General features: G+C 44.9%; 1 protein-coding gene across 1 annotated transcript; it reads right to left on the reverse strand.

The window, feature by feature from the left end:
- Positions 1-4,156: 4,156 nt before the first annotated feature.
- Positions 4,157-25,519, reverse strand: LOC115169377 (V-type proton ATPase subunit S1-like). Its single transcript, XM_029724941.1, has 6 exons — positions 25,277-25,519; positions 11,296-11,351; positions 11,008-11,084; positions 6,875-7,125; positions 5,643-5,937; positions 4,157-5,544 (listed from the first exon to the last, which is right to left on the reverse strand). Exons 1-6 carry the CDS (start codon positions 25,375-25,377, stop codon positions 5,278-5,280), a joined length of 1,047 nt encoding a protein of 348 aa, XP_029580801.1. The 5' UTR covers positions 25,378-25,519; the 3' UTR covers positions 4,157-5,277.
- Between the last annotated feature and the right edge of the window lie 1,082 nt (positions 25,520-26,601).

Genomic DNA, 26,601 nt, shown 5'->3' on the forward strand with positions numbered 1-26,601 from the left:
ACCAGGGGGTCCGGGCACAACTAGCCCAGGGGTTTGGAGTAGGGTCTTGTGTTGTTCCTGTTGTTGCAGCCCAAGTAATCCAGCCCATACTATGCTCGGTCCGCCAGCTGCCAGTGTCCGCTTCCACCAAGTTGGTTGTAGGGTGCGATGGTTAAGAGGAACTATTGGGTGTGAAGATAAGTTGAGTTGCGGGTTCCTCGTGAAGTGTGGGTTCCGTCCGTTATTTCGGTGGAGGGTTAGGGTAAGGGTTGGGGTGAGGTTAGGGTTAGGTTTGGGGTGGGGGTGGGGTTAGGTTAGGGTTAGGTCTAAGGCAGCAGCTACTCTTCCTGGGGTCCAGCAAAATTTTGGAAATACATTGTAAAACATTGCAATACATTTCACAACAGACTTCACAATACATTCTGGTTCCAAATTAGTGTGTGCCCTCAGGCCAATACTTTACGACCACATATCTACAACATAAAATCCATGTGTATATGTGTGAATAGTGCATACAGTGCATTTGGAAAGTATTCAGACCCCATGACTGTATCCATATTTTGTTAAGTTACAGCCTTATTCTAAAATTGATTAAACAAAAACATTTCCTGATCAATCTACACACAATACCCCATAATGACAAAGCAAAAACTGTTTTTTAGACATTTTTTCAAATGTATTAAAAATAAAAAACAGAAATACTTTATTTACATAATTTATTGCTATGAGACTTGAAATTGAACTCAGGTGCATCCTGTTTCCATTGATCATCCTTGAGATGTTTCTACAACTTGGAGTCCACCAGTGGTAAATTCAACTGATTGGACATGATTTGGAAAGGCTCACAACTGTCTATATAAGGTCCCACAGTTGACAGTGCATGTCAGAACAAAAACCAAGCCATGAGGTCGAAGGAATTGTCCGAAGAGCTCGAGGACAGGATTGTGTTGAGGCACAGATCTGGGGAAGGATACCAAAACATTCCTGCAGCATTGAAGGTCCCCAAGAACACAGTGGCCTTCATCATTCTTAAATGGAAGAAGTTTGGAACCACCAAGACTCTTCCTAGAGCTGGCCGCCCGGCCAAACTGAGCAATCGGGGGAGAAGGGCCTTGGTCAGGGAGGTGACCAAGAACTCGATGGTCACTCTGACATAGCTCCAGAGTTCCTCTGTGGAGATGGGAGAACCTTCCAGAAAGACAACCATCTCTGAAGCACTTCACCAATCAGGCCTTTATGTTAGAGTGGCCAGATGGAAGTGCTACCTGTCCCAGACCTGCTGTCCCAGACCTGCTGGAACCCTGACCTATTCACCGGACGTGCTACCTGTCCCAGACCTGCTGTTTTCAATTCTCTAGAGACAGCAGGAGCGGTAGAGATACTCTCAAAGATCGGCTATGAAAAAGCCAACTGACACTTACTCTTGTGTTACTGACTTGTTGCACCCTCGACAACTACTATGATTATTATTATTTGACCATGCTGGTCATTTATGAACATTTGAACATCTTGGCCATGTGCTGTCATAATCTCCACCCGGCACAGCCAGAAGAGGACTGGCCACCCCTCATAGCCTGGTTCCTCTCTAGGTTTCTTCCTAGGTTTTGGCCTTTCTAGGGAGTTTTTCCTAGCCACCGTGCTTCTACACCTGCATTGCTTGCTGTTTGGGGTTTTAGGCTGGGTTTCTGTACAGCACTTTGACATACCAGCTGATGTAAGAAGAGCTATATAAATAAATTTGATTTGAAATTTGATTTGAAGCCACTCCGCAGTAAAAGGCACATGACAGCCCGCATGGAGTTTGCCAAAAGGCACCTAAAGGACTCTCAGACCATGAGAAACAATTCTCTGGTCTGATGAAACAAAGATTGAACTCTTTGGCCTGAATGCCAAGCGTCATGTCTGGAGGAAACCTGGCACCATCCCTACGGTGAAGCATGGCAGCATCATGCTGTGTGGATGTGGGACTGGGAGACTAGTCAGGATCGAGGGAAAGATGAACGGAGCCAGAGAGATCCTTGATAAAAAAAAACGGCTCCAGAGTGCTCAGGACCTCAGACTGGGGTGAAGGTTCACCTTCCAACAGGACAATGACCCTAAGCACACAGCCAAGTCAACACAGGGTTGGCTTCAGGACAAGTCTCTGAATGTCGTTGTGTGGCCCAGCCAGAGCCCGGACTTGAACCCAATCGAACATCTCTGGAGAGACCTGAACATAGCTGTGCAGCGACACTCCCCATCCAACCTGACAGAACTTGAGAGGATCTGCAGAGAAGAATGGGAGAAACTTTCCAGATACAGGTTTGCCAAGCTCTTAGCATCATACCCAAGAAGACTCGAGGCTGTAATTGCTGCCAAAGGTGTTTCAACAAAGTACTGAGTAAAGGTCTGAATACTTATGTAGAGCTGATATTTCCATTTTTTTGTGGGGTGTTGTGTGAAGATTGATGAGGGGGAAAAACTATTTAATCCGATCTATAATAAGGCTGTAACGTAACAAATTGTGTGTATGCATGTGTCTGTGTCCGTGTGTGTGTGTGTGTCTCTTCACAGGCCCCGCTGTTCCATAAGGTGTACTTGTATCTGTTTTTTTAAATCTAATTGATCTGCTTGCACGAGTTACTTGATGTGGTTAGAAATCTATGTAGTCATGGCTCTATGTAGTACTGTGTGCCTCCCGTAGCCTGTTCTTGACTTGGGGATTGTGAAGGGACCTCTGGTGGCATGTCTTGTGGGTATGCTTGGGTGTCCGCATTCAACATGTCAATACCTCTCACAAATACAAGTAGTGATGAAGTAAATCTCTCCTCTACTTTGAGCCAGAAGAGATTGACATTCCTATTATTAATATTAGCTCTCTGTGTACATTCATGGGCCAGCCGTGCCCTGTTCTAGGCCAATTGTAATTTTCCTAAATCCCTCTTTGTGGCACCTGACCACACGACTGGACAGTAGTCCAGGTGTGACAAAACTAGGGCCTGTAGAACCTGTTTTGATGATGGTAGAGTAGCGCTTTATTATGGACAGACCTCTCCCCATCTTAGCTACTATTGCGTCAATGTGTTTTGACCATGACAGTACAGTCCAGGGTTACTCCAAGCAGATTAATCTCCTCAACTTGCTCAATTTCCACATTATTCATTACAAGATTTAGTTGAGGTTTAGTGAATGATTCGTTTTTGAAATATTTAGGACTAACTTATTTCTTGCCACCGATTCTGAATCGGACTGCAGCGCTTTATTAAATGTTGCAGTGATTTCACTTGCTGTGGTAGCTGACGTGTATAGTGTTGAGTCATCAGCATACATAGACAAACAGGCTTTACTCAGAGCCAGTGGCAGGTCATTGGTAAAGATTGAAAAGAGTAAGGGGCCTAGACAGCTGCACTGGGGAATGCCTGACTCTACCTAGATTATATTGGAGAGGCTTCCATTAAAGAACTCTCTATGTTCTGTTAGAAAGGCAACTCTTGATCTACAATATAGCAGTGAATGTAAAGCCATAACACATACGTTTCTCCAGCAGCAAATTATGGTAATGTCCAAATCTGGACTGAAGTCTAACAAAACAACTCCCACAATATTTTGATTATACATTTCCCTCATCCAATCATCAGTCATTTGTGTCAGAGTCACACACGTTGAATGCCCTTTCCTATAAGTGTGCCGTAAATCTGTTAATTCATTTGTTACTGTGAACTAGCATTGTGTCTGGTCAAACACCGTTTTTTCCAAAAGTTTACTAAGGGTTGGTAACAGGCTGATTGGTCAATTGTTTGATCCAGCAAAGGGTGCTTTGCTGATCTTGGGAAGAAGAATTAATTTTGCTTCCCTCCAGTCCTGAGGGCACACACTTTCTTGTAGGCTTACGCTGTTGTCTGTGAAGCAGGAAGCTGTCCTGCTGTAGATGATTATGTTGTATTGCTGAGTCTACCTTTAAACTGGACTGTATTTCTAGAGCGTCCTGACGTGCCCAGTTCAAGACAGATTTAAGACAGACAGTGCAATATGGTAATACTGTAGAAAACAACTCATATGTAACTCAACACTTTCATTCATCCACATAGCACATGTTTAACTGGTACCTAAGCAAGTGTTTACTATCTGAAAATAGTAAACAGCTATGATCATATACAGACCAGAACTGTATGTCTTTGTGATTATGAGGAGTAGAATAGCCTTCCTGTACATAACAGGATTTATTGATTAAACTGTAAAAAAAGACAGCTGAGAGATACATCTGTACATTTGAGTGTTTTTTTTGTTTGTTTTATACATTGTAACTGTACTTCTCATCTTCACATTGTCACAGTCTGTCCTTCACCATGTGTAATGGGAAATCTTTTAGCTTCACTTCAGAAGGGCAGTCTTGTGCAGCTTACTTCAATGTTTTGTCTTTAGTGTTGAAAGTAAGCCATTGGTGCCTGCAAGGCTAACCCCTCAGACTGGCTGCTGGTCCGTTCAAGGCCGTTTCACAGTAAGTCCCAAAAGTCTACGCCCCAGAGGTTCAGTGGTCCACAGTGACCAATTCAGTTCACACAAGCCAGGTGCCAGACCAGTGGTTCCCAAATGGTTTTGTTCCATGACTCACCAAAGCCCTTTGGAATTCTTGAGATCCCCTCCAGTTATTCCAAACAAGTTTCCAGCTCAAGTACAATCTTAACCCAGTAAGATTTGTCAGTGATCTACCAGTGGATCCTCACACACACCACTTTAGAAATACTGTACTAAACCATCTAATTCAACTTAAAAAGATACCTCGTGCTCGTCTTGAAGATGAGATAGTGAATTTGGCAATGTGTCAAGGCTAGCGATGGAGAGTGGGGACTCAACACACCAAAGTCTAGTTATGCCAAATAGTGAAGGCCGCTTTGCAGGCTTGGAAGACGGCAGGGTTAGCTGCAGTCGTTTACTGTTGAATCAGGAGCGCAAGTGAAAGCCTGGTGACACTGTGGCCATACTGGGCCCCTGGTCTCTTCCTAACCCCACCGTCAAGAGGGTTTAACATCCAATAACCTTTACGTAGGATATTAATGTGTGTTCAGGTCAATTTTAAAAAATGAAGTATGGTAAAAAAACTGTTTTAATGCTCCAAAAAATATGATAGCTTAGAAGTGATAACATGTCAAATGTGTTGATCTTACATATGGAGAAATGACAAAAGCCAACAGGTCAAAATAGTTGTCACTAGTAAACAAACATTTGGAAGCGTGGAAAACTGTGTGGGTGATACTTTCTCACTCTTGCATTTGGCAGCATCCCCCCTCTTCATCTTCTCACTCTTTCTTCCTCCATCTCTCACAGGCAGTTCTTGTCAGGTAACTCACACTGCTGTGAGGCTCTGCACTCTAGAGCTTTGCTCAGCCTGCGTGGGAAGTACACCGTAGCTTTGTGTTCCTCATAGCGGTCGATGTGTTTGAGGTGGACCACCATGTGCAGAGCGTAGGCCAGGACCAACAGCAGGATCAGAGAGGTCACCAGGCCCATCAGGATGGCTGGGGTCAGGAAGTTGGCACAGTCGCTGGCAGACGCAAACTTATCAGACATGACGTTGAATGCCTGGATCTGCGGAGAGGAGAGGAAAGAGGGAATATTACAAGCTAAAGTAAAACAAATAGATAGCTAAATAAATCCATCAATCAGTCAATAGAAATGGCCCACACCTGGAAGTCAGTGAACGTGATGTGCCAGTTAGCTGAGGTGTCGGTGTGTGAGCTGGGCACCAGGAGGGTGTCATATTTGTGCTGACTGCTGACATGCTGGCAGTGGTAGGAGGAGGTGGCGGGGGCGTACACCTCGCTGGTGTTGAACGTAGCTTCATGGGTCCAGTTGTAGTGGATGTGGACGCTGTCTAAGGTGAACCAGTTCTTCCCTGCTGACTCGTAGAACGTGTTGGACATCTGCAGCCTGATAACAAGTCCCCTGAGATCCTCCACATCTCCAAACTTTAGCGAGAGCCTGTGTACAAACACAGAGTATGTTGATTGAAAAGGGCCTTTAGTGGGTAGATGCAGTGCTCATCTCATTGTAACAATATTCTTCTCCATGAATTGAATGTAAAAAAATATATATAATTCAAGTTCTTTGATAACTACATACAATGTGTCTGCTTGAGCTGAGGACTTGCAGGATGGTAAGAACCTGTTAGTTACAAGCCGTTTGATGTGTTTATGTTAGATTATGCTGTGGGGTTTTCTACTGAAAGTTGCCAGCCAGTACTTTTTTTTTACCCCCTTTTTCTCCCCAATTTCGTGGTATCCAATTGTTAGTAGTTACTGTCTTGTCTCATCGCTACAACTCCCGCACAGACTCAGGAGAGGCGAAGGTCGAGAGCCATGCGTCCTCCAAAACACAACCCAACCTAGCCGCAATGCTTCTTAACACAGTGCGCATCCAACCCGCACCAATGTGTTGGAGGAAACACCGTACACCTGGTGACCTGGTCAGCGTGCACTGCACCCAGCCCGCCACAGGAGTCGCTAGTGCGCGATGAGACAAGGATATCCTTGCCGGGCAAACCCTCCCTAACCCGGACAACGCTGGGCCAATTGTGCGCCACCCCATGGGCCTCCCGGTCGCGGCCGGCTGCGACAGAGCCTAGTACTTTTTTTAAATGGAGAAAATAGTTAGTTTGTAGACCGGCGAGCTGTCAAAATATTTGTAGTTCATGTGTGTAGTTCTATTGAAACAGATGTAACTTTTTAGCTTTTTTTGCTTTTTCTTGGCCATCAAATACATTGAAAAAAACGCATATTGTATGTTATTTCACCCAGAAACCCGTATATAATTTAATATACAGTATCTTAAATGGCCACGTTTTCATGAATACATAAATAAAATATACGTGTCAGTTGCACATCGTATACAACTCAAGTACATGATTTACAGTACTTACGTAGCCTTCTCCTTGGTGCAGATGGAACCCTTGGTGTCCACAGGGGCGTCGGGTCCAAAGGTCTTCTCCGTCAGGTCTACGAATGTGTGGTTCTGGTAGCGGATGGCCAGGCGCTTGGCCTTGAAAAGGATGCAGGTCTTGCCATTGTAGGCCACGCTCAAGGGAGAGTAGGGCCCGTGGATGGGGGATTGGAGTAGCTTTCTCTTGCCCTTGCCATGGCCATGCTGGTTGAGGTGGTGCCAGCCATGCAGCTGCAGAGAGGAAGGATGGAAGGGATATTGATCAATTATATCATTGATTGGAAATGTCACACACTTTGGCTGTGCCTACAGAGGCAGCCTAATTCAGATATTTTTTTCACTAATTGGTCTTTAATTGGGCAAAATATCAGAATTGGGCTGTCTGTGTATCCTGTTATCCAGGTAGTAATTGTTAAACGAATATAACTTATTTTGGTCAATTTAATAGCCGATACTGGACAAAAATATAAACGCAACATGCAACAATTTCAATGATTTTACTGAGTTACAGTTCATCAGTCAATTGAAATAAATTAATTAGGCCCTAATCTACGGATTTCAAATGACTGGGCAGCTATGAGTGGGCCTGGGAGGGCATAGGCCCACACACTGGTGAGCAAGGCCCAGCCAATCAGAATAAGTTTTTCCCCACAAAAGGGTTTTATTACAGACAGAAATACTCCTCAGTTTCATCAGCTGGCCAGGTGGCTGGTCTCAGATGATACCGCAGGTGAAGAAGCCGGATGTGGAGGTCCTGCGCTGACGTGGTTACAAGTGGTCCCGTGTGGCTCAGTTGGTAGAGCATGGTGTTTGCAACGCCAGGGTTGTGGGTTCAATTCCCACGGGGGATCAGTACGGGGGGAAAAAAATAAAAAAATGTATGCATTCACTACTGTAAGTCGCTCTGGATAAGAGCGTCTGCTAAATGACTAAAATGTAAATGTAATGGTCTGCGGTTGTGAGGCCGGTTGGACGTACTGCCAAATTCTCTAAAATGACGATGGAGGTGGCTTATGGTAGAGTCTATTAACATTAAATTCCATGGCAACAGCTCTGGTGAACATTCCTGCAGTGAGCCCTCCAATTGCACGCTCCCTCAACTTTAAACATCTGTGGCGTTGTGTTGTGTGACAAAACTGCCTATTTTAGATTGGCCTTAATTTCCCTAGGACAAGATGCACCTGTGTAATGATCACGCTGTTCAATCAGCTTCTTGATATGCCACATCTGTCAGGTGGATGGATTATTTTAGCAAAGGAGAAAAGCTCATAGGGATGTAAACCAATTTGCACACAAAATTTGAGAGAAATAAGCTTTTTGTGGTTATGGAACATTTCTGGGATCTTTTATTTCAGTACAAAAGATGAAGAACATACGCACGTCCAGGTACTTTCTGCAGGTGTTGGAGTTGTAGGTGAACTCATGGAAAATAAAAAGGAAAATGCCGCACACTGCTGCTCCAGGTAATTTCATTATAACAATGTTTGGACCCTAGGTCTTCATCAGAAATCCATATCCCAGGTAGTGGTGGAAGGTCCTATATATATGGGCAGTACTCAGTGAAATCACTTCCTGAAACAGGTGGTAAAAATATATAACATAGGTTCAAAATATCAACATTCATTGTATCTAAATATATGACCATACACAAGGAATGTGATCAATATTTACAGTAATACATATACACAATATCCAATTAGGATAAAAAATACAATAATTTGAACATTTTGGAACTATAAAAACGGTTTTAAGTCAAACTCCTCGTTAAGGCTTGTGGATCCAGAAAGATTCCCTTTGAAGAAGTTTCCTCTCAACGTCCCCACCCCTGAGTGTTTCTATTCCAGTGTATCCCAGAGAACTAGTAGGATGTCCAGCTTGTAGAAAATAAACAGCAACCGGGTTTTTTGTTACACCTGTACAAATATTGCTGCGATTCTCACTGATCCGGGTCTTAAGGCTTTTAAAGGTTTGGAATTTGCCTTTATTTTGTTATTACGAAACCTAGTGGCCACTTGTGGGTTTGCTATTTGATGTGTATTTACAGGGTTAAAGTCAATATTGCGTGAGTTGAACTCCAATTAGAACCTAGTTCAAGACAACTTTGAAATGTTCGACCTCCGACTTCAGTGCGTTTAACTGTTTCACCCATGAGTTCCATATATCTCTAACGGTCGCACAAGCATGAGTTTATTTATACGAGTGATGTACAAATTCACTCACTGTTCCAAAATGTGATTGTTACGCAATTGAAAAATTAACCTGCGCTGTCCTCAAACCAAGGCACGCTGCCTGCTAATTAAATCTCGGCTATGCTTCAACTTGTCAATTTCAAATAATTTCACTCAAGGACATTCAGAGACTTGTCCCAAAGCCACTCTTGCATTGTCTTGACTGTGTGTTATGGGTCGTTGTCCTGTTGGAAGGTGAACCGTCACCCCAGTCTGCCAGATCGCAGTTGTAAATGAGAACTTGTTCTCAACTGGCCTACATGGTTAAATAAAGGTGAAATAAAAAAATAAAAAAGTCTGAGGTCCGGAGTGCTCTGGAGCAGGTTTTCATCAAGGATCTCTCTTGTATATTTGCTCCATTCATCTTTTCCTCGATCCTGACAAGTCTCCCAGTACCTGGCGCTGAAATAAATCGCCACAGCATGATGCGGCCACGACCATGCTTCACTTTAGAGATGGTGCCTGGTTTCCTACAGACATGATGCTTGGCATTCAGGCGAAATAGTTCAATATTGGTTTCATCAGACAAGAGAATCTTGTCTGATGTGCCTTTTGGCCAACTCCAAGCTGGCTGTCATCTGCCGTTTACTGAGGAGACGCTTCCGTTTGGCCACTCTACCAAGGCCTGATTGGTGGAGTGCTGCAGAGATGGTTGTCCTTCTGGAAGATTATCCCATCTGAACAGAGGAACTCCGATGTCAGTGACAATCTGGTACTTGGTCACCTCCTTGACCAAGGCCTTTCTCCCCTGATTGCTCAGTTTGGCCAGGCGAGTCTTGGTGGTTCCAAACTTCTTCCATTTAAGAATGATGGAGGCCACTGTATTCTTGGGGACCTTCAATGCTGAATAACTTTTTTGGCACCTCTCCCCAGATCTGTACCTCGACATAATTCTGTCTTGCAGCTCTACGGACAATTCCTTCTACCTCATGGCTTGGTTTTTGCTCTGACATGCACTGTCAAATGTGGGACCTTATATAGACAGGTGTGTGCCTTTCCAAATCATGTCCAATCAATTGAATTTACTACAGGTACCACATTTGCAAACATTTCTACAACCCTGTTTTCGCTTTGTCATTATGGGGTATTGTGTGTAGATTTCTGAGTTAAACATTTTTTTGTATAAGGCTGTAATGTAACAAAATGTGGAAAAATGGAAGGGGTCTGTGTACTTTCTGAATGCACTGTAGAAGTAGTCAATTTCACTGTTGCTTCCAAGCATTTCCCTGTATTTCCCCAGATCAAGTATGCAGACATTTGTGCAGCTCCAGTCAGAACAGAACCTGCACTAACTTTTCCCCCTGGCACATTTTCCAGCTGGCGCCCGCATTGCCTTCATTGTTTATTTCCTTAGTAACAAAAACTTTGGACGTGTGCGTTCCCATCAAAGTAAGTGCCTTATTACATTATCATTATAGTTTCTGTATATCGTGTTGTTGTTTCTACTGTAGCACACCGTATACAGTCTATGTACGGAGCATTATATATTTACTGTTTTATTCACGTTTTCAAATCATGCATTCTGATTGTTGTATAGATTGTAATGGACACATATAATGTGTGTAAATATATTAGCCTCCGCCGTATACACAAATGTCCCAAAGCTGAGGAAGTTCAAATGATCTAGAGTTTAGTCACTAATTAAGACTCTCTGATAACCACTTCGGCCAAGCCAGCAAGGCTGCAAGCCTCAGAGCAAAATGCTATCCCGACACTGTGATATGTTTGGTGTTTGCGCATTTTGATACAAAAGAATGGAGAGGGGTGCATAAATAATGAACAGTGTCCTCTTGGGGGCGATATGATACTAAGATGCACAGGATCAGAGAGAGAGAGAGCTATACAGAAAGTGTACAAGAAGAAGGAGAGGGAGAGAGAGATCTACCTTCAGTAATCTTCTGAATGGGGTTTCTTTAGTGGGCACATAACCCTGAGTCTCCAAGCTCATTCCATCAAGACCACCTGACACACACAAATAAAACAATCAGATAATATTTGGCTCAAATATATTTGCTTAGAAATATACTCCCTAAATTTACGTTTTACATTGATTCTTCAAGCTTTAAGTGTGGACAGTAGTTTGTAAAAAGATACTGCATACACATGGCTAAAATAGGTTTGATTGCATCAGGTCCATAGTCATGTTAAATGTGAGACATGGTTTGTTGCTTACCCGCTCTGATTCTCCCAGCTGGGTATGGAACCTCTGTAACATAGTCCTCTTCTGTGCTGTAGAGAGAAGAGGAAAAGGTTAAAAGATGCAGCTACATGTCATTTCCTCAGAGTTGCCAGAACAGGTTCCAAAACAGCACACGTCTGCCTATATAGGCAAGCTATACTAACAGTGGCCAACATATGTTCTACGTCCACATACGATACTATCCTTTCAACAGTTCACCTTCTGATCATAACCAGATCATCATAGCCCATGTATGGTGAGCTTTCTGCGCCAAAAGGATGTCAAGCAGGTGGCGGCTACACATTGGTAATGGATGGGCTTGGTGGTAAATCTCCCCAATACAAAACAAAGCTTACTTTATTTTCTATCAAGCAGTGGCCTATAGTTGTGGCTGGCCATCTTATATCGTCCTGTGTAGGCTGACCATGCAGATTGTCTGTGGCATTAGTAGCTTAGATCCCTTGTGGTTCATCTCAACCAGGTCCCTTTAACCATCTAAATCACCATCATGGGCTTACTGAGACTATGACTAACCCCACCACTGTAGGGGTGGGAAATGTATCTACACTACCTCCACCCTGTCTCTCCCCTCACACACACCTGATCACTCTACGTCTGATAAGCCACGAGAGTTATGCTACAGGAGTGGCGTGTATCTGTGTGTGTGTGGGAATTGGGTTCCATTATGAGTCGGAACACCTTCACTCTGAGAACTGATCGGGCTGGTGAACCACACTAAGGCACCCAATTCCATGAAACATAGGCCTAGATAAAGAAAAACCTCTATACAGATTCACTGTAATGGTTTTCCCCTTATTTTAAGCACATGCCATGTGTGGTTTTGCGTCAATATTGAATGACAATGTCTGTGAGAGGAATTGCTCACGGGGTGCATTGTCTTTAACCTAGTTCACAACTCAGCGTAAAGTAAACATTGTGAGTGAACTTGCTTGGTTTGCTTTTATCTGTGGTTTGAATTAGGCCTACTTTATATTGTGGAGCAGTGCCTGGGATGTGGGTTAATTTATATAGGCCAACACTGATAGAATTCCCTGTCTTAACACCTACCTAACAGGTATCAGACAGACACGCTGTTTGATCATACCCCGATCAGCTAGCTTTGATAAAATGATCTTAATTATTTCCTCTGGGGTCAGTATCCATCTGGGGCATTTAATACCCCAGTCTGGGGCATTTTTGTGTTGTACTCACCTGCTGTTATCAGAGAGTAACCTGCCAATTTGTGTTTGTCCACCTGGCTCAAGGCCATAGGATTGGGATTCAGAAAGAGACTGCCAGAGAGGCACACATGGTTCAGTGGTCACCAACCTTAGTCCTAGTGAGCTGGAACAGTAACTGTTGTTCAGGGGTAGTTGATGGGTCTGGGGTGGTTATCTCTGGTGCTGCTACACAGGTTAAGGTAGCCTTGGCCTGGCATAGGTAATTGCTGGGCTGTGTGCACACTAAGCCCAGCCGTTTGTTCCTGTGCCAGTTTAGCGAGGTCAGCAACACAGGGATGGTGAGCCTGTCACATGGGGCCGGGGTGCTGAACAGTCCCTTTATATAATCAAAGCCATCCTTGGCTCACCTCACAGACAGACAGAGGGACACATACGTATGTACACACGCGTGTTCACATACTCACAAAGACAAATGGACACACACATGTACATTACTCTTTTCTCTGTATGTATCAATGATGTCGCTCTTGCTGCTGGTGATTCTCTGATCCACCTCTACGCAGACGACACCATTCTGTATACATCTGGCCCTTCTTTGGACACTGTGCTAACAAACCTCCAAACAAGCTTCAACGCCATACAACACTCCTTCTGTGGCCTTCAACTGCTTTTAAATGCTAGTTAAACTAAGTGCATGCTCTTCAACTGATTGCTGCCCGCACCTGCCCGCCCGACTAGCATCACTATTCTGGACGGTTCTGACCTAGAATATGTGGACAAGTACAAATACCTAGGTGTCTGGTTAGACTGTAAACTCTCCTTCCAGACTCACATTAAGCATCTACAATCCAAAATGAAATCTAGAATCGGCTTCCTATTTCGCAACAAAGCCTCCTTCACTCATGCCGCCAAACATACCCTCGTAAAACTGACTATCCTACCGATCCTTGACTTCGGCAAAGTCATTTACAAAATAGCCTCCAACACTCTACTCAGCAAATTGGATGTAGTCTATCACAGTGCCATCCGTTTTATCACCAAAACCCAATATACTACCCACCACTGTGACCTGTATGCTCTCGTTGGCTGGCCCGCACTACATATCTGTCGCCAAACCCACTGGCTCCAGGTCATCTATAAGTCGTTGCTAGGTAAAACCCCACGTTATCTCAGCTCACTGGTCACCATAGCAACACCCACCCATAGCACGTGCTCCAGCAGGTATATTGCACTGGTCATCCCCAAAGCCAACACTTACTTAGGCTGTTTTTCCTTCCAGTTATCTGCTGCCAATGACTGGAACGAATTGCAAAAATCTCATATCTCCCTCTCTAATTTTAAGCATCAGCTGTCAGAGCAGCTTACTTACTGTACCTGTACACAGCCAATCTGTAAATAGCACACCCGACTACATCATCCACATATTATTACTTACTCTCTTGCTTTTTTACACCCCAGTATCTCTACTTGCACATTCATCATCTGCACATCTATCACTCCAGTACTAAAGCTAAATTGTAATTATTTTTGCTTCTATGGCCTATTTATTGCCCGTCCTTCCTACTCTTCTACATATATATATACACTGTACGTAGATCTTTCTATTTTTCTTTTCTTTTGTGTTATTGACTGTACGTTTGTTTGTGTGTAACTCTGTGTTGTTGTTTTTGTCCCACTGCTTTGCTTTATCTTGGCCAGGTCACAGTTGTAAATGAGAACTTGTTCTCAACTGGCCTACCTGGTTAAATAAAGGGGAAATAAAAAATTAGCACAAACGCACCCACACAAAGGGACAGAAACCAGGGGATACATTGGTTTTTCTATAAATAATGGGGCCAGTGTGTGGCATTGGGATCAACATTTCAAAATGGTTTGAAAGAAAATCCATATGTGTATTTAAAGGAATAAATGAGAATATATACAAATTGACCCATAACTCCACCTACACAACAGCATAGGCCTAGGACTATACATCCTTTAAGCAGGGTTCATACAGACATTGGCAAGTCAAATCCAAGGAGTTTCAGGGACTTTTTCAAGCACTTAATTGTAATTTTGTATAACCTCAATGTTACACAATTGTATTATTTATATAATACAGTTTATGGAACAGCGAGAGATGATTGTGGAATTCAGGAAACAACAGAGTTGCACATTGTTACATTGTTATATTTGGTAACACTTGTTTTCCCTCAAACGGATGTGGGTGGAGCTATGTCTACATAAGAGTGCTATTTATTTTTTTTAACTCACAAAAGCTCTTATGAAGGCCTTGAGGCCGATGCGTAAACCTTATTAAAGAGCAGTGTGTGGGTTTCTTCTTTTTTCTCATCTTTTTCAACTGTTACCAAAGATAGCTTAGATGTGCGAGTGCCTTTTGAATTGATCATTTATATAAAATGGGTTGTTTGGATCCTGGATGCTGATTGGTTGATATGCGTGTTAATGTAATATTTCCACTGTCCTAAAGCCTGGGCAGGAAATTCATCAACTTAATCTCCCTGTGGGAAGAAAAGCATATACAGATAATTTTTCCATGCTACTATTTGGTTTGCAACAGTTGGGGGTTGTATAAACCTACATGTCTGCCTCTACAACCTGTGCAACCATGTATAATTTTACAAATGCGATGTCTCCGCTGCCCGTAGGCTAGCTAGCCCAAGAATAAACGGGAAACTAATCATTTGTATTTATTAGGGATCCACGTTAGCTGGTGCCAAGGCAGCAGCTAATCTTCCTGGGGTCCAAACACATTAAAGCACTTACGTTACATATAAAACAAAAGATAAAACAGTACATCATATAACATTATTACACCCCTACATATCTACAATACAAAATGTATAATAACACCATACAACAATATTACAACGTATGCGTGTGCATGTGTCTGTACCTTTGTGTGTTTCTCTTCACAGTGCCCGCTGATCCATAAGGTGTATTTTTAACATTTGTTTTATCTGATTCTACTGCTTGCATCAGTTGATGATGTGGAATAGAGATCCATGTAGTCATGGCTCTATGTAGTACTGTGTGCCTCTCATAGTCTGTTCTTGACTTGGGGACTTTGAAGAGACCTCTGGTGTCATGTCTTGTGGGCTATGCATGGGTGTCCCAGCTATGTGCAAGTAGTTTAAACAGACAGCTCAGAACTTTCAGCTTGTCAACACTTCTTACAAAAACAAGTAGTGATGAAGTTAACCTCTACAGGATCGGTGCCCCCCCCACACTTTCTAGTAGGCTTAAATTGAAGATATGACAAATAGGAGTGGCAATAACGTCCGCTATTATCCTCAGTAATTCAGATTATCCAGATTGTCAGACCCCGGTGGCATGTCATTGTTAATAGACAACAACAACGAAAAATCACCTCTTCCACACTCACTTTATGGAATTCAAAAGTACAATGCTTGTATTTCATAATTTGGTCAGATATACTTGATGGTTTTTTTTCTGGCATGTCATGCCTAAATATGCGAATCTTGCCAATGAAAAAGTAATTCAAGTAGTTATATTATATCAGTGGGTTTTGTGATGAATGAGCCACCAGATTCAATGAATGATGGAGCGGAGTTTGCTTTTTTCTATCATTCTTTCTATAATTTATTTTTGTTTCATAGTATATTTTATTTTTATTTAGTCGCATGATTTCTCAGTTTGCAGTACGTTTGCCAATCAGTTGGGCTGCCAGATTTATTTGCCATACCTTTTGCCTCATCCCTCTGAACCATTCCATTTTTCAGTTCCTCATCAATCCAAGGAGGTTTAACAGTTTTTACAGTCATTCTTTTAAATGGGTGCATGATTATTAGTAACTGGAAAAAGCTATTTCATAAATGTGTCAAGTGCAGCGTCTGGTTGCTCCTCATTACACACCACAGACCAGCAAATATTCTTTACATCAACAACATAGGAATCACTACAAAACTTACTGTATGACCTCTTATACACTATATTAGGCCCAGCCTTTGGAACTTTGGTTTTCCTAGATATGGCTACTATATTGTGATCACTACATCCGATGGATCTGGATACTGCTATAAAGCACATGTCTGCAGCATTAGTAAAGATGTGATCAATACATGCTGATGATTTCATTCCTGTGCTGTTTGTAACTACCCTGGTTGGTTGACTGACAACCTGAACCAGATTGCAGGCTGGTTACAGTTTGAAGTTACTTCTTGAGTGGGCAGCTTGATGAATGCCAGTCAATATTTCAATCACACAGAAAATATACTTCTCTGTTGAAATCACATACATTATCAAGCATTTCACACATGTTATCCAGATACTGACTGTTAGCACTTGGTGGTCTGTAGCAGCTTCCCACCAGAATGGGCTTTAGGTGAGGCAGGTGAACCTGTAGCCATATTACTTCAACAGTATTTAACATTAGATTGTCTCTAAGCTTTACAGGAATGTGGTTCTGAATATAGACCGCAACGCCGCCTCCGATGGCATTTCTGTCTTTTCGGTAGATGTTATAACCATGTATTGCTACCACTGTATCATCAAAGGTATTATCTAAGTGAGTTTCACAGATAGTCAGAATATGAATGTCATCTGTTACAAGCAAGTTATTGACTTCATGGACCTTGTTTCTCAGGCTGCGTATGTTAATATGGGCTATTTTTAGCACTTTTCTGTGATTCTTGATTGATTTGAATGATTTACTGGGAAGCTTATCAGAAGTAGACTTGCGCATGTTATTCATATTGGAGCTGATATTGCAGGGTGAGCTGCATAAAGTGGTCTTGCTACTAGGGCACACCACCTCAGTGATCCGGTAACAGTATAACTCTGGTTCAAAGGCTCATGATTACTGCATACAGTAACTGTAGGATCAGCAGAGGCATTCTGGGCAGTTACGGGGACATAAATTAGGTTATTTACATTGTGTCTTCCAATGTCCCTAGGATAATGTACATTTGCTGCAGCATTATGACGACTCATTGTCACAATGGTAGGGATTAACTGAGCTGGTCTTGGGTCATTGATAAGTCATTGTCTTAACGCAGCCTTGAAATTGCGTGGACAGAGTCCAGGAGTCAAGATGATTTGGATGGACTCTGTCATTCCTGTAGAGTATCTTCTGTTTCCAAAAGGTGTCAAAGTCTATAAAAGTGATTCCAACAGAAACCGTAAACACTCACAATTTCATTAACCCATCCATCAGCAATGTTCCCTCAAAAATGTTTTGTCACTGGGCAAACGTTAGGTCTTCTGAGTGCAAACTTGAATGTTGTGAAAATGTGGAACTTCCAGTACGTGTTTACTGTGAACACTGTGGATGTATCCGCTTTAAGTTACAGTTTCAGACAGTGGTCAAGTAGGCTTCTGTGGCTATTTGATCATAATGTAGGGCTACCAGAGTGGCCTACCATCAAAAACAATGGAGAAAATGTGTCTCATAACATTTTAACATGGATTCAGCCTACAGTAGCAGCCAATGTGTGGTGTTCAATGTAGGCCTACATTCCATGAGACTTCTGAAACAAACATGCAGGGCTTGACATTAACCCGTTGATCCACTTGTCCTTCAGATAAGGAGGTGACTGAAAGTTTAATTTGAAACAAGAAACCACTTTACAAAATAAATTGCATTATTATTTCCATACCATTATTACAGAGAATCAGACAAATTATGCTGCTGGCTATTGGCTACTTAGCTTTTTCAAAACTGTTTCAAAATACAATACCCTTTTAGACACAAAAAAGATGTCTAGAAATGTACACGTGTTGTGCTTTTGTAGGAAGCAATCACTTCCCCATTGCTGACTACAAATTATCTATAACTCACTAACTAGCAAAGAACATGAACAAATGTGAACACGTGGCTACATGCAGCTCTCGCTGTGATCTCAAAACAAGTACATCTACTCATGACCGCTCATGCTGTAACCACAGTATACTTCTAAGTGAATGGCACAGATCCATATATGGCAATGGTCTATTTGCACATAGGCCTACTGCAGCCCACACAGTACCAGTTAAAAGTTTGGACACCTACTCATTCAAGGGTTTTTCTTTATTTTTTTACTATTTTCTACATTGTAGAATAATAGTGAAGACATCAAAGCTATGAAAAACACATATGGAATGAGGTAATAACCAAAAAAGTGTTAAACAAATCAAATATGTTTTATATTTGTCACGTCCTGACCATAGAGAGCTCTTATTTTCTATGGTAGAGTAGGTCAGGGAGTGACTGGGGGGTTTATCTAGTTTATTTATTTCTATGTTGGGGTTTTTGTATGATTCCCAATTAGAGGCAGCTGGTCATCGTTGTCTCTAATTGGGGATCATATTTAAGTAGTTGTTTTTCCCACCTGTTTTTGTGGGATATTATTTTGAGTTAGTGCATGTTGCACCTCTGTCGTCACGGTTTGTTGTTTTGTTTATAGTATGTCTTGCTAAGTTTCACATATTAATAAAGATGTGGAACGATACTCACGCTGCGCCTGGGCCCTTCTCTACAAATGTACGTGACAGAATATCCCACCCACGGACCAAGCAGCGTGCCCAGGAAGAGCAGGGATCCTGGGCATGGGAGGAAAGCCAGGAGTGGAGGACATCCTGGACTTGGGATTAAATAATGGCAGGAAGCCATGGAAGCAGGCGGAAGCAGCGAGGGAGGTGAATCTGCGACGCCGGGGTTGGCGACCACAAAGACAGCCCCAATTTTTTTTGGGGGGGGGCACATGGGTTGGTTGGCGAAGCCGAGGGGTGAGTCTGAGAGCGAAGAGGAATATTGGGAGAGACTGAGCGAGGAGTACTGTGAGATAGTTGAGGGGGGTGATGAGAGAGAGCTGTTGGTTTGGCGTAGTATGTACGGCTTTTTCCCTGAGGAGCGTGTTAGCTGTCAGATGCCACCTGAGTCAGCTCCCCGTACTCATCCCAAGAAGTGTGTTAAAGTTCCGGTACAAATGAGGCCGGCTATGCGCACCAGGTCTCTAGTGCGCCTTTACAGCCCAGTACGTCCTTTGCCAACTCTCCGTACTCACCGTGGGGAGCGTGTGACCGGTCAGGCACCATGTTTTGCGGTGATACGCACGGTGTCTCCAGTGCGCATTCACAGCCCAGTGCGTCCTGTGCCAGCGCCCCGCACTTGCCGGGCTAAAGTGAGCATCCAGCCAGGACGGATTGTGCCAGCTCTACGCTCCAGACCTCCAGTGCGCCTCCACAGCCCAGTACGTCCTGTGCCTGCTCCTCGCATTCTCCCTGAAGTGCGTGTGCCAGTCAGGTACGTCCTGAAGTGTGTGTCACCAGTTTGGCGTCACCTGTGCCAGTTTCACGTACTAGGCCTCCAGTGCACCTGCCCAGTCAGGCACGTCCTGTGCCTGCTCCTCGCACTCTCCCTGAAGTGCGCCTGCCCAGTCAGGTACGTCCTGTGCCTGCTCCTCGCACTCGCCCTGGAGAGCGTGTCACCAGTCTGGCGCTACCTGTTCCAGCTCCACGCACCAGGCCTCCAGTGTGCCTTCCCGGTCCGGCCATTCAGGCGACGGTCCCCGGTCCGGAGCTTCCGGCGACGGTCCCCGGTCCGGAGCTTCCGGCGACGGTCCCCGGTTCGGAGCTTCCGGCGACGGTCCCCGGTCCGGAGCTTCCGGCGACGGTCCCCGGTCCGGAGCTTCCGGCGACGGTCCCCGGTCCGGAGCTTCCGGCGACGGTCCCCGGTCCGGAGCTTCCGGCGACGGTCCCCGGTCCGGCGCTTCCGGCGACGGTCCCCGGTCCGGAGCTTCCGGCGACGGTCCCCGGTCCGGAGCTTCCGGCGACGGTCCCCGGTCCGGAGCTTCCGGCGACGGTCCCCGGTCCGGAGCTTCCGGCGACGGTCCCCGGTCCGGAGCTTCCGGCGACGGTCCCCGGTCCGGAGCTTCCGGCGACGGTCCGGAGCTGTCCGGAGCTTCCGGCGACGGTCCGGAGCTGTCCGGAGCTTCCGGCGACGGTCCGGAGCTGTCCGGAGCTTCCGGCGACGGTCCGGAGCTGTCCGGAGCTTCCGGCGACGGTCCGGAGCTGTCCGGAGCTTCCGGCGACGGTCCGGAGCTGTCCGGAGCTTCCGGCGACGGTCCGGAGCTGTCCGGAGCTTCCGGCGACGGTCGGAGCTGTCCGGAGCTTCCGGCGACGGTCCGGAGCTGTCCGGAGCTTCCGGCGACGGTCCGGAGCTGTCCGGAGCTTCCGGCGACGGTCCGGAGCTGTCCGGAGCTTCCGGCGACGGTCCGGAGCTGTCCGGAGCTTCCGGCGACGGTCCACGGCCCGGAAACTCCCGAGACGGTCCACGGCCCAGAGCCTGCAGCAACGATCAGCGGCCCGGAGCCTGCAGCGACGGTAGGCGGTCCGGAGCCTCCAACGGGGGTTCCCAGTCCGGAACCTTCTGTGGCAATCTATGGTCCGGAGTCCAGGGTCCCCAAGAACACAGTGTAGTTTAGAACCACCAAGACTCTTCCTAGAGCTGGCTGCCTGGCCAAACTGAGCAGTCGTGGGAGAAGGGCCTTGGTCAGGGAGGTGACCAAGAACTCGATGGTCACTCTGACAGAGCTCCAGAGTTCCTCTATGGAGATGGGAGAACCTTCCAGAAGGACAACCATCTCTACAGCATTCCACCAATCAGGCTTTTATGGTAGAGTGGCCAAACCGAAGCCACACCTCAGTAAAAAGGCACATAAAAGGCCGCTTGGAGTTTGCCAAACGGCACCCAACGACTCTCAGACCATGAGAAGCAAGATTCTCTGGTCTGATGAAACAAAGATTGAACTCTTTGGACTGAACGCCAAGCGTCACATCTAGAGAAAACCTAGCATCCCTAATGTGAAGCATGGTGGTGGCAGCATCATGCTATGGGGATGTTTTTCAGTGGCAGGGACTGGGAGACTAGTCAGGTTTGAGGCAAAGATGAACGGAGCAAAGTACAGAGATCCTTGATGAAAACCTGTCCTTGAGTGGCCCATCCAGAGCCTGGACTTGAACCAGGTTTAACATCTCTGGAGAGACCTAAAAATATCTGTGCAGCCATGCTCCCCATCTAATTTCAAATCAAATCGTCACATGCGCCGAATGCAACAGCTGTAGACCTTACTGTGAAATGCTTACTTACAACAATGCAGTTCAAGATGGAGTTAAGAAAATATTTACTGAATGAACTAAAGTGACATTTTTTTTAAATTTTAAAAGTAACACAAGAAAATTACAGAACAATAACAAGGCTATACACAGGGGGTACCGGTACCAAGTCAATGGGGTACAGGTTTGTCGAGGTAATTTGTAAAGTGACTATGCATAGATAATAAACAGCGAGTAGCAACAGTGTAAAAACAATGTAAATAGTCCGGGTGGCTATTTGATTAATTGTTCAGCAGTCTTATGGCTTGTAGGTAGAAGCTGTTAAGGAGCCTTTTGGTCCTAGACTTGGCGCTCATGGTACCGCTTGCCGTGCAGTAGCAGAGAGAACAGTCTATGACTTGGGTGACTGGAGAATTTGACAATTTTTTGGGCCTTCCTCTGACACTGCCTATTATATAGGTCCTGGATGTCAGGAAGCTTGGCCCCAGCAATGTACTGAGCCGTACGCACTACCCTCTGTAGGGCCTTACTTTCAGATGCCGAGCTGCTGCCATACCAGGCGTTGATGCAACTGGTCAAGTTACTCTTGATGGTGCAGCTGTAGAACTTTTTGAGGATCTGGAGACCCAAGCCAAATCTTTTCTGTCTCCTGAGGGGAAAAATGTGTTTTCGTGCCCTCTTCACAACTGTCTTGGTGTGTTTAGACCATGATAGTTTGTTGGTGATGCTGAAACCAAGGAACTTGAAACTCTCAATCCGCTCCACTTCAGCTCCATTGATGTTAGCGGGGGCCTATTCAGCCCTCCTTTTCCTATAGTCCACGATCAGCTCCTTTGTCTTGCTCACATTTGAGGGAGATGCTGTTGTTCTGGCACAACACTGCCAGGTCTCTGACCACTGACCCACAGGCTGTCTCATCGTTGTCGGTGATCAGGCATACCGTTGTTGTGTCGCCAGCAAACTTAATGATGGTGTTGGAGTTGTGCTTGTCCATGCAGTCATGGGTGAAGAGGGAGTACAGGAGGGGACTAAGCATGCACTCCTGAGGGGCCCCAGTGTAGAGGCTCAGCGTGACAGAAGTGTTGTTGCCTACCCTTACCACCTGGGGGCGGCTGTCAGGAAGTCCAGGATCCAGTTGCAGAGGGAGGTGTTTAGTCCCAGGGTCCTTAGCTTAGTGACGAGCTTTAAGGGCACTATGGTGTGGAACGCTGAGCTGTAGTCAATGAACAGCATTCTCACGTAGGTGTTCCTTTTGTCCAGGTGTGAAAGGGCAGTGTGGAGTGCAATAGAGATTGCATCATCTGTGGATCTGTTGGGGCGGTATGCGAATTGGAGTGGGTCTAGGGTTTCCGGCATGATGATGTTGATGTGAGCCAAGACCAGCCTTTCAAAGCACTTCATGGCTACCAACGTGAGCACTACGGGGCAGTAATCATTTAGGCAGGTTACCTTTGCCTCCTTCGGCACAGGGACATTGGTGGTCTGTTTGAAACATGTAGGTATTACAGATTCAGTCAGGGAGAGTTTGAACATTTCAGTGAAGACACTTGCAAGTTGGTCTGCGCATGCTTTGAGTACATGTCCTGGTAATCCATCTGGCCCCGCGGCTTTGTGAATGTTGACCTGTTTAAAGGTCTTGCTCACATCGGCTACGGAGAGCGTAATCACACAGTCGTCCGGAACAGCTGGTGCTCTCATGCATGCTTCAGTGTTGCTTGCCTCGAAGCGAGCATAAAAGGCATTTAGCTCGTGTGGTAGGCTCATGTCACTGGGCAGCTTGCGGCTGTGTTTCCCTTTGTAGTCCGTAATATTTTTCAAGCCCTGCCACATCCGACGAGCGCAGAGCCAGTATAGTAGGATTCAATGTTAGTCCTCTATTGACGCTTTGCCTGTTTGATGGTTTGTCTGAGGGCATAGCGGAATATCTTATAAGCATCCGGATTAGTGTCCTGCTCCTTGAAAGTGGCAGCTCTAGCCTTTAGCTCAGTACGGATGTTGCCTGTAATCCATGGCTTCTGTATACCATATACCATTTAAATAAAGGGTTGATTTGATTTTGCCCTTCCCTATGTAATCTCTAGCTAATATCGTTCCTCTTGAAACTCTAAAAGCTACCATTCTACATTTTGTAGAAAACACATTCACATGTCAGTGAGCTCAGGGAGCAGAAAAGGAAAACACATTCACACGTCAGTGAGCTCAGAGAGCAGAAAAGGAAAACACATTCACATGTCAGTGAGCAGAAAAGGAAAACACATTCACACGTCAGTGAGCTCAGAGAGCAGAAAAGGAGAACACATTCACACGTCAGAGAGCAGAAAAGGAAAACACATTCACACGTCAGAGAGCAGAAAAGGAAAACACATTCACACGTCAGTGAGCTCAGAGAGCAGAAAAGGAAAACACATTCACACGTCAGTGAGCAGAAAAGGAAAACACATTCACATCTCAGTGAGCAGAAAAGGAAAACACATTCACACGTCAGTGAGCTCAGAGAGCAGAAAGAGCAGTTTCAAGCTTTTGAATTCTGAATATTAACAGAAAACCACTAGAATCCTCATAACAACCAAAAGTATTGACTGTAATTGTTATATAGTCAATACAACTGTAAAGTTATTATGTACCTTTCCCATAGAGCAAGTATAAAGCCTCAACATTTTACATTTTAGTCATTTAGCAGACGCTCTTATCCAGAGCGACTTACAGTAGTGAATGCACACATTTCATTTCATAATTATTATTATTTTTCCCGTACTGGCCCCCCGTGGGAATCGAACCCACAACCCTGGCGTTGCAAACACCATGCTCAACCAACTGAGCTACAGGGAAGGCATTGCCTCAACATTGCCTCACTTTGTGTTGCTGAGAATGAAAAATCCTTCTTGTCAATCAATGATCTCTCTCTCTCCCTCTCCATCCATCTCTCTCACACTCTCTCTTTCTCTGCATCTGTAAACAGAGCCCAACAGACCAGCACCGATTCCTCCTCTCCTCTATCCCATCCCTCTATTTTGTTCCTCCTCTCTTCTCCCCCCTCTCCTCCATCCCATCCCTCTATTTTGTTCCTCCTCTCCTCTATCCCATCCCTCTTTTGTTCCTCCTCTCCTCTATCCCATCCCTCTTTTGTTCCTCCTCTCCTCTATCCCATCCCTCTATTTTGTTCCTCCTCTCCTCTATCCCATCCCTCTATTTTGTTCCTCCTCTCTTCTCCCCCCTCTCCTCTATCCCATCCCTTTATTTTGTTCCTCCTCTCTTCTCCCCTCCTCTCCTCCATCCCATCCCTTTATTTTGTTCCTCCTCTCTTCTCCCCTCCTCTCCTCCATCCCATCCCTATATTTTGTTCTTCCTCTCCTCTATCCCATCTCTCTATTTTGTTCCTCCTCTCTTCTCCTCTCCATTGTCCTGGCCTCATTTACCTGCTCTCTGTCAGACAAAGAGAGCGAGTGCTGTCCTGTACAGACAACAGCTGTGTGATCAATGAGAAATGTCTGATTAACGCAAAATTACAGATAACCATAGAGTCCCCGGCCACAGATTCACCAACTCTTTTAGAGCATCTGTATCAGATTTGATGCCTTGTGTATTTACATAGCGATAGCAAGAGAGATAGAGAGAAAGGTAGGGAGAGTTCCAGGGAGAGCAAAAGAGATCAGCCTACCAGCATCCCTGGATTCGTACACCCCCCTCCACTCCACCATCACACAGACACCAACACACACACACAGAGGGTATTTATTTACCTTCTCTCCAGGAGTGCAGGCACTTGATCTGAGGACAGGGTGGGCTGGCTGAGGGCAGACAGCAAGGCAGAGGAGAGCAAGAGGAACGCGTGTGCAGCCATTGAGACAATGAGAGGAGAATGCCGCTGGTGAGCTCCCCTTCATAATCTGCTCTCCCTGCATCGTCAGCCGCTGAGCTCACTGACAGACAGCCTCAGAAGCCAGTCACAATGTGGAATAGGGGATGCGTTTGCATCATACTCATACAGCCCCTCCCTCTTCCTCCCTTCTCCCTTCTCTGATCGTCCTCCCTCTATCTTTCTCCGTCTCTCATGTAAGCATAGCTTCAGGCAAACCCTAAGTATAGACAGTGGCTTATTATTTTTCACCACTCATCTCATTATACCTATTCTAGCCTAATAATGTACATAAAACGTGTATAAACACACAAAGCCACACACACACACGCACACAAACACACAGACAAAAATCACATGGGAATATCAAGTTTGGATTAATGTTGACATTATTTTACAGGGAGGGAAAAAAAGCCATGAATGCATGACCTAGATCCACAGTGAGTGTGCTGCCACAATAGCTGTTCACTTGATCTAAGTGTTGTTGTGAGCACAGGAGGCCCGGGGCAGAGGAAATTGTCCACTGAGGCTGAATATGTGTATGATAGAAACAGCTGAACAGCTAACCCACTTGGCCAACCTGGTCTCAGAGTAAACCATATTATATTCTACAAAAAAATCCTATTGAACACACAACCTTTGGGTTGCTAGATGTTCGTGCTATACGCCTACCCATCCACCCCGATCAACCATCATCCTTTCTTTTTTTTAAACCCATTAGTTCATTACTCAAATGAAGAGGTTTCACTGTGCAAGAGGCTGTATTGGTCATATGAATTCTGATACTTTGAAAGCAAGGATGATGTAGAGGTGAGTGAAATAAGTAAACCGCAGATATATAATACATTATATATACAACGGTATGTGGACACCCCTTCAAATTTGTGGATTCGGCTATTTCAGCCACACACACGTTGCTGACAGGTGTATAAAATCGAGCACACCGCCATGCAATCTCCATAGACAAACATTGTCAGTAAAATGGCCTTACTGAAGAGCTCAGTGACTTTCAACGTGGCACTGTTATAGGATGCCACCTTTCCAACAAATCTGTTTGTTAAATTTATGTCCTGCTAGAGCTACCCCGGTAATCTGTCCTCGATTGCAACACTCACTACTGAATTCCAAACTGCCTCTGGAAGCCACGTTAGCACAACAACTGTTCATCGGGAGCTTTATGAAATGGGTTTCCATGGCCGAGCAGCCACA

Source organism: Salmo trutta, chromosome 31, assembly GCF_901001165.1.
Source record: "Salmo trutta chromosome 31, fSalTru1.1, whole genome shotgun sequence".
NCBI classification, from domain to species: Eukaryota; Metazoa; Chordata; class Actinopteri; order Salmoniformes; family Salmonidae; genus Salmo; species Salmo trutta.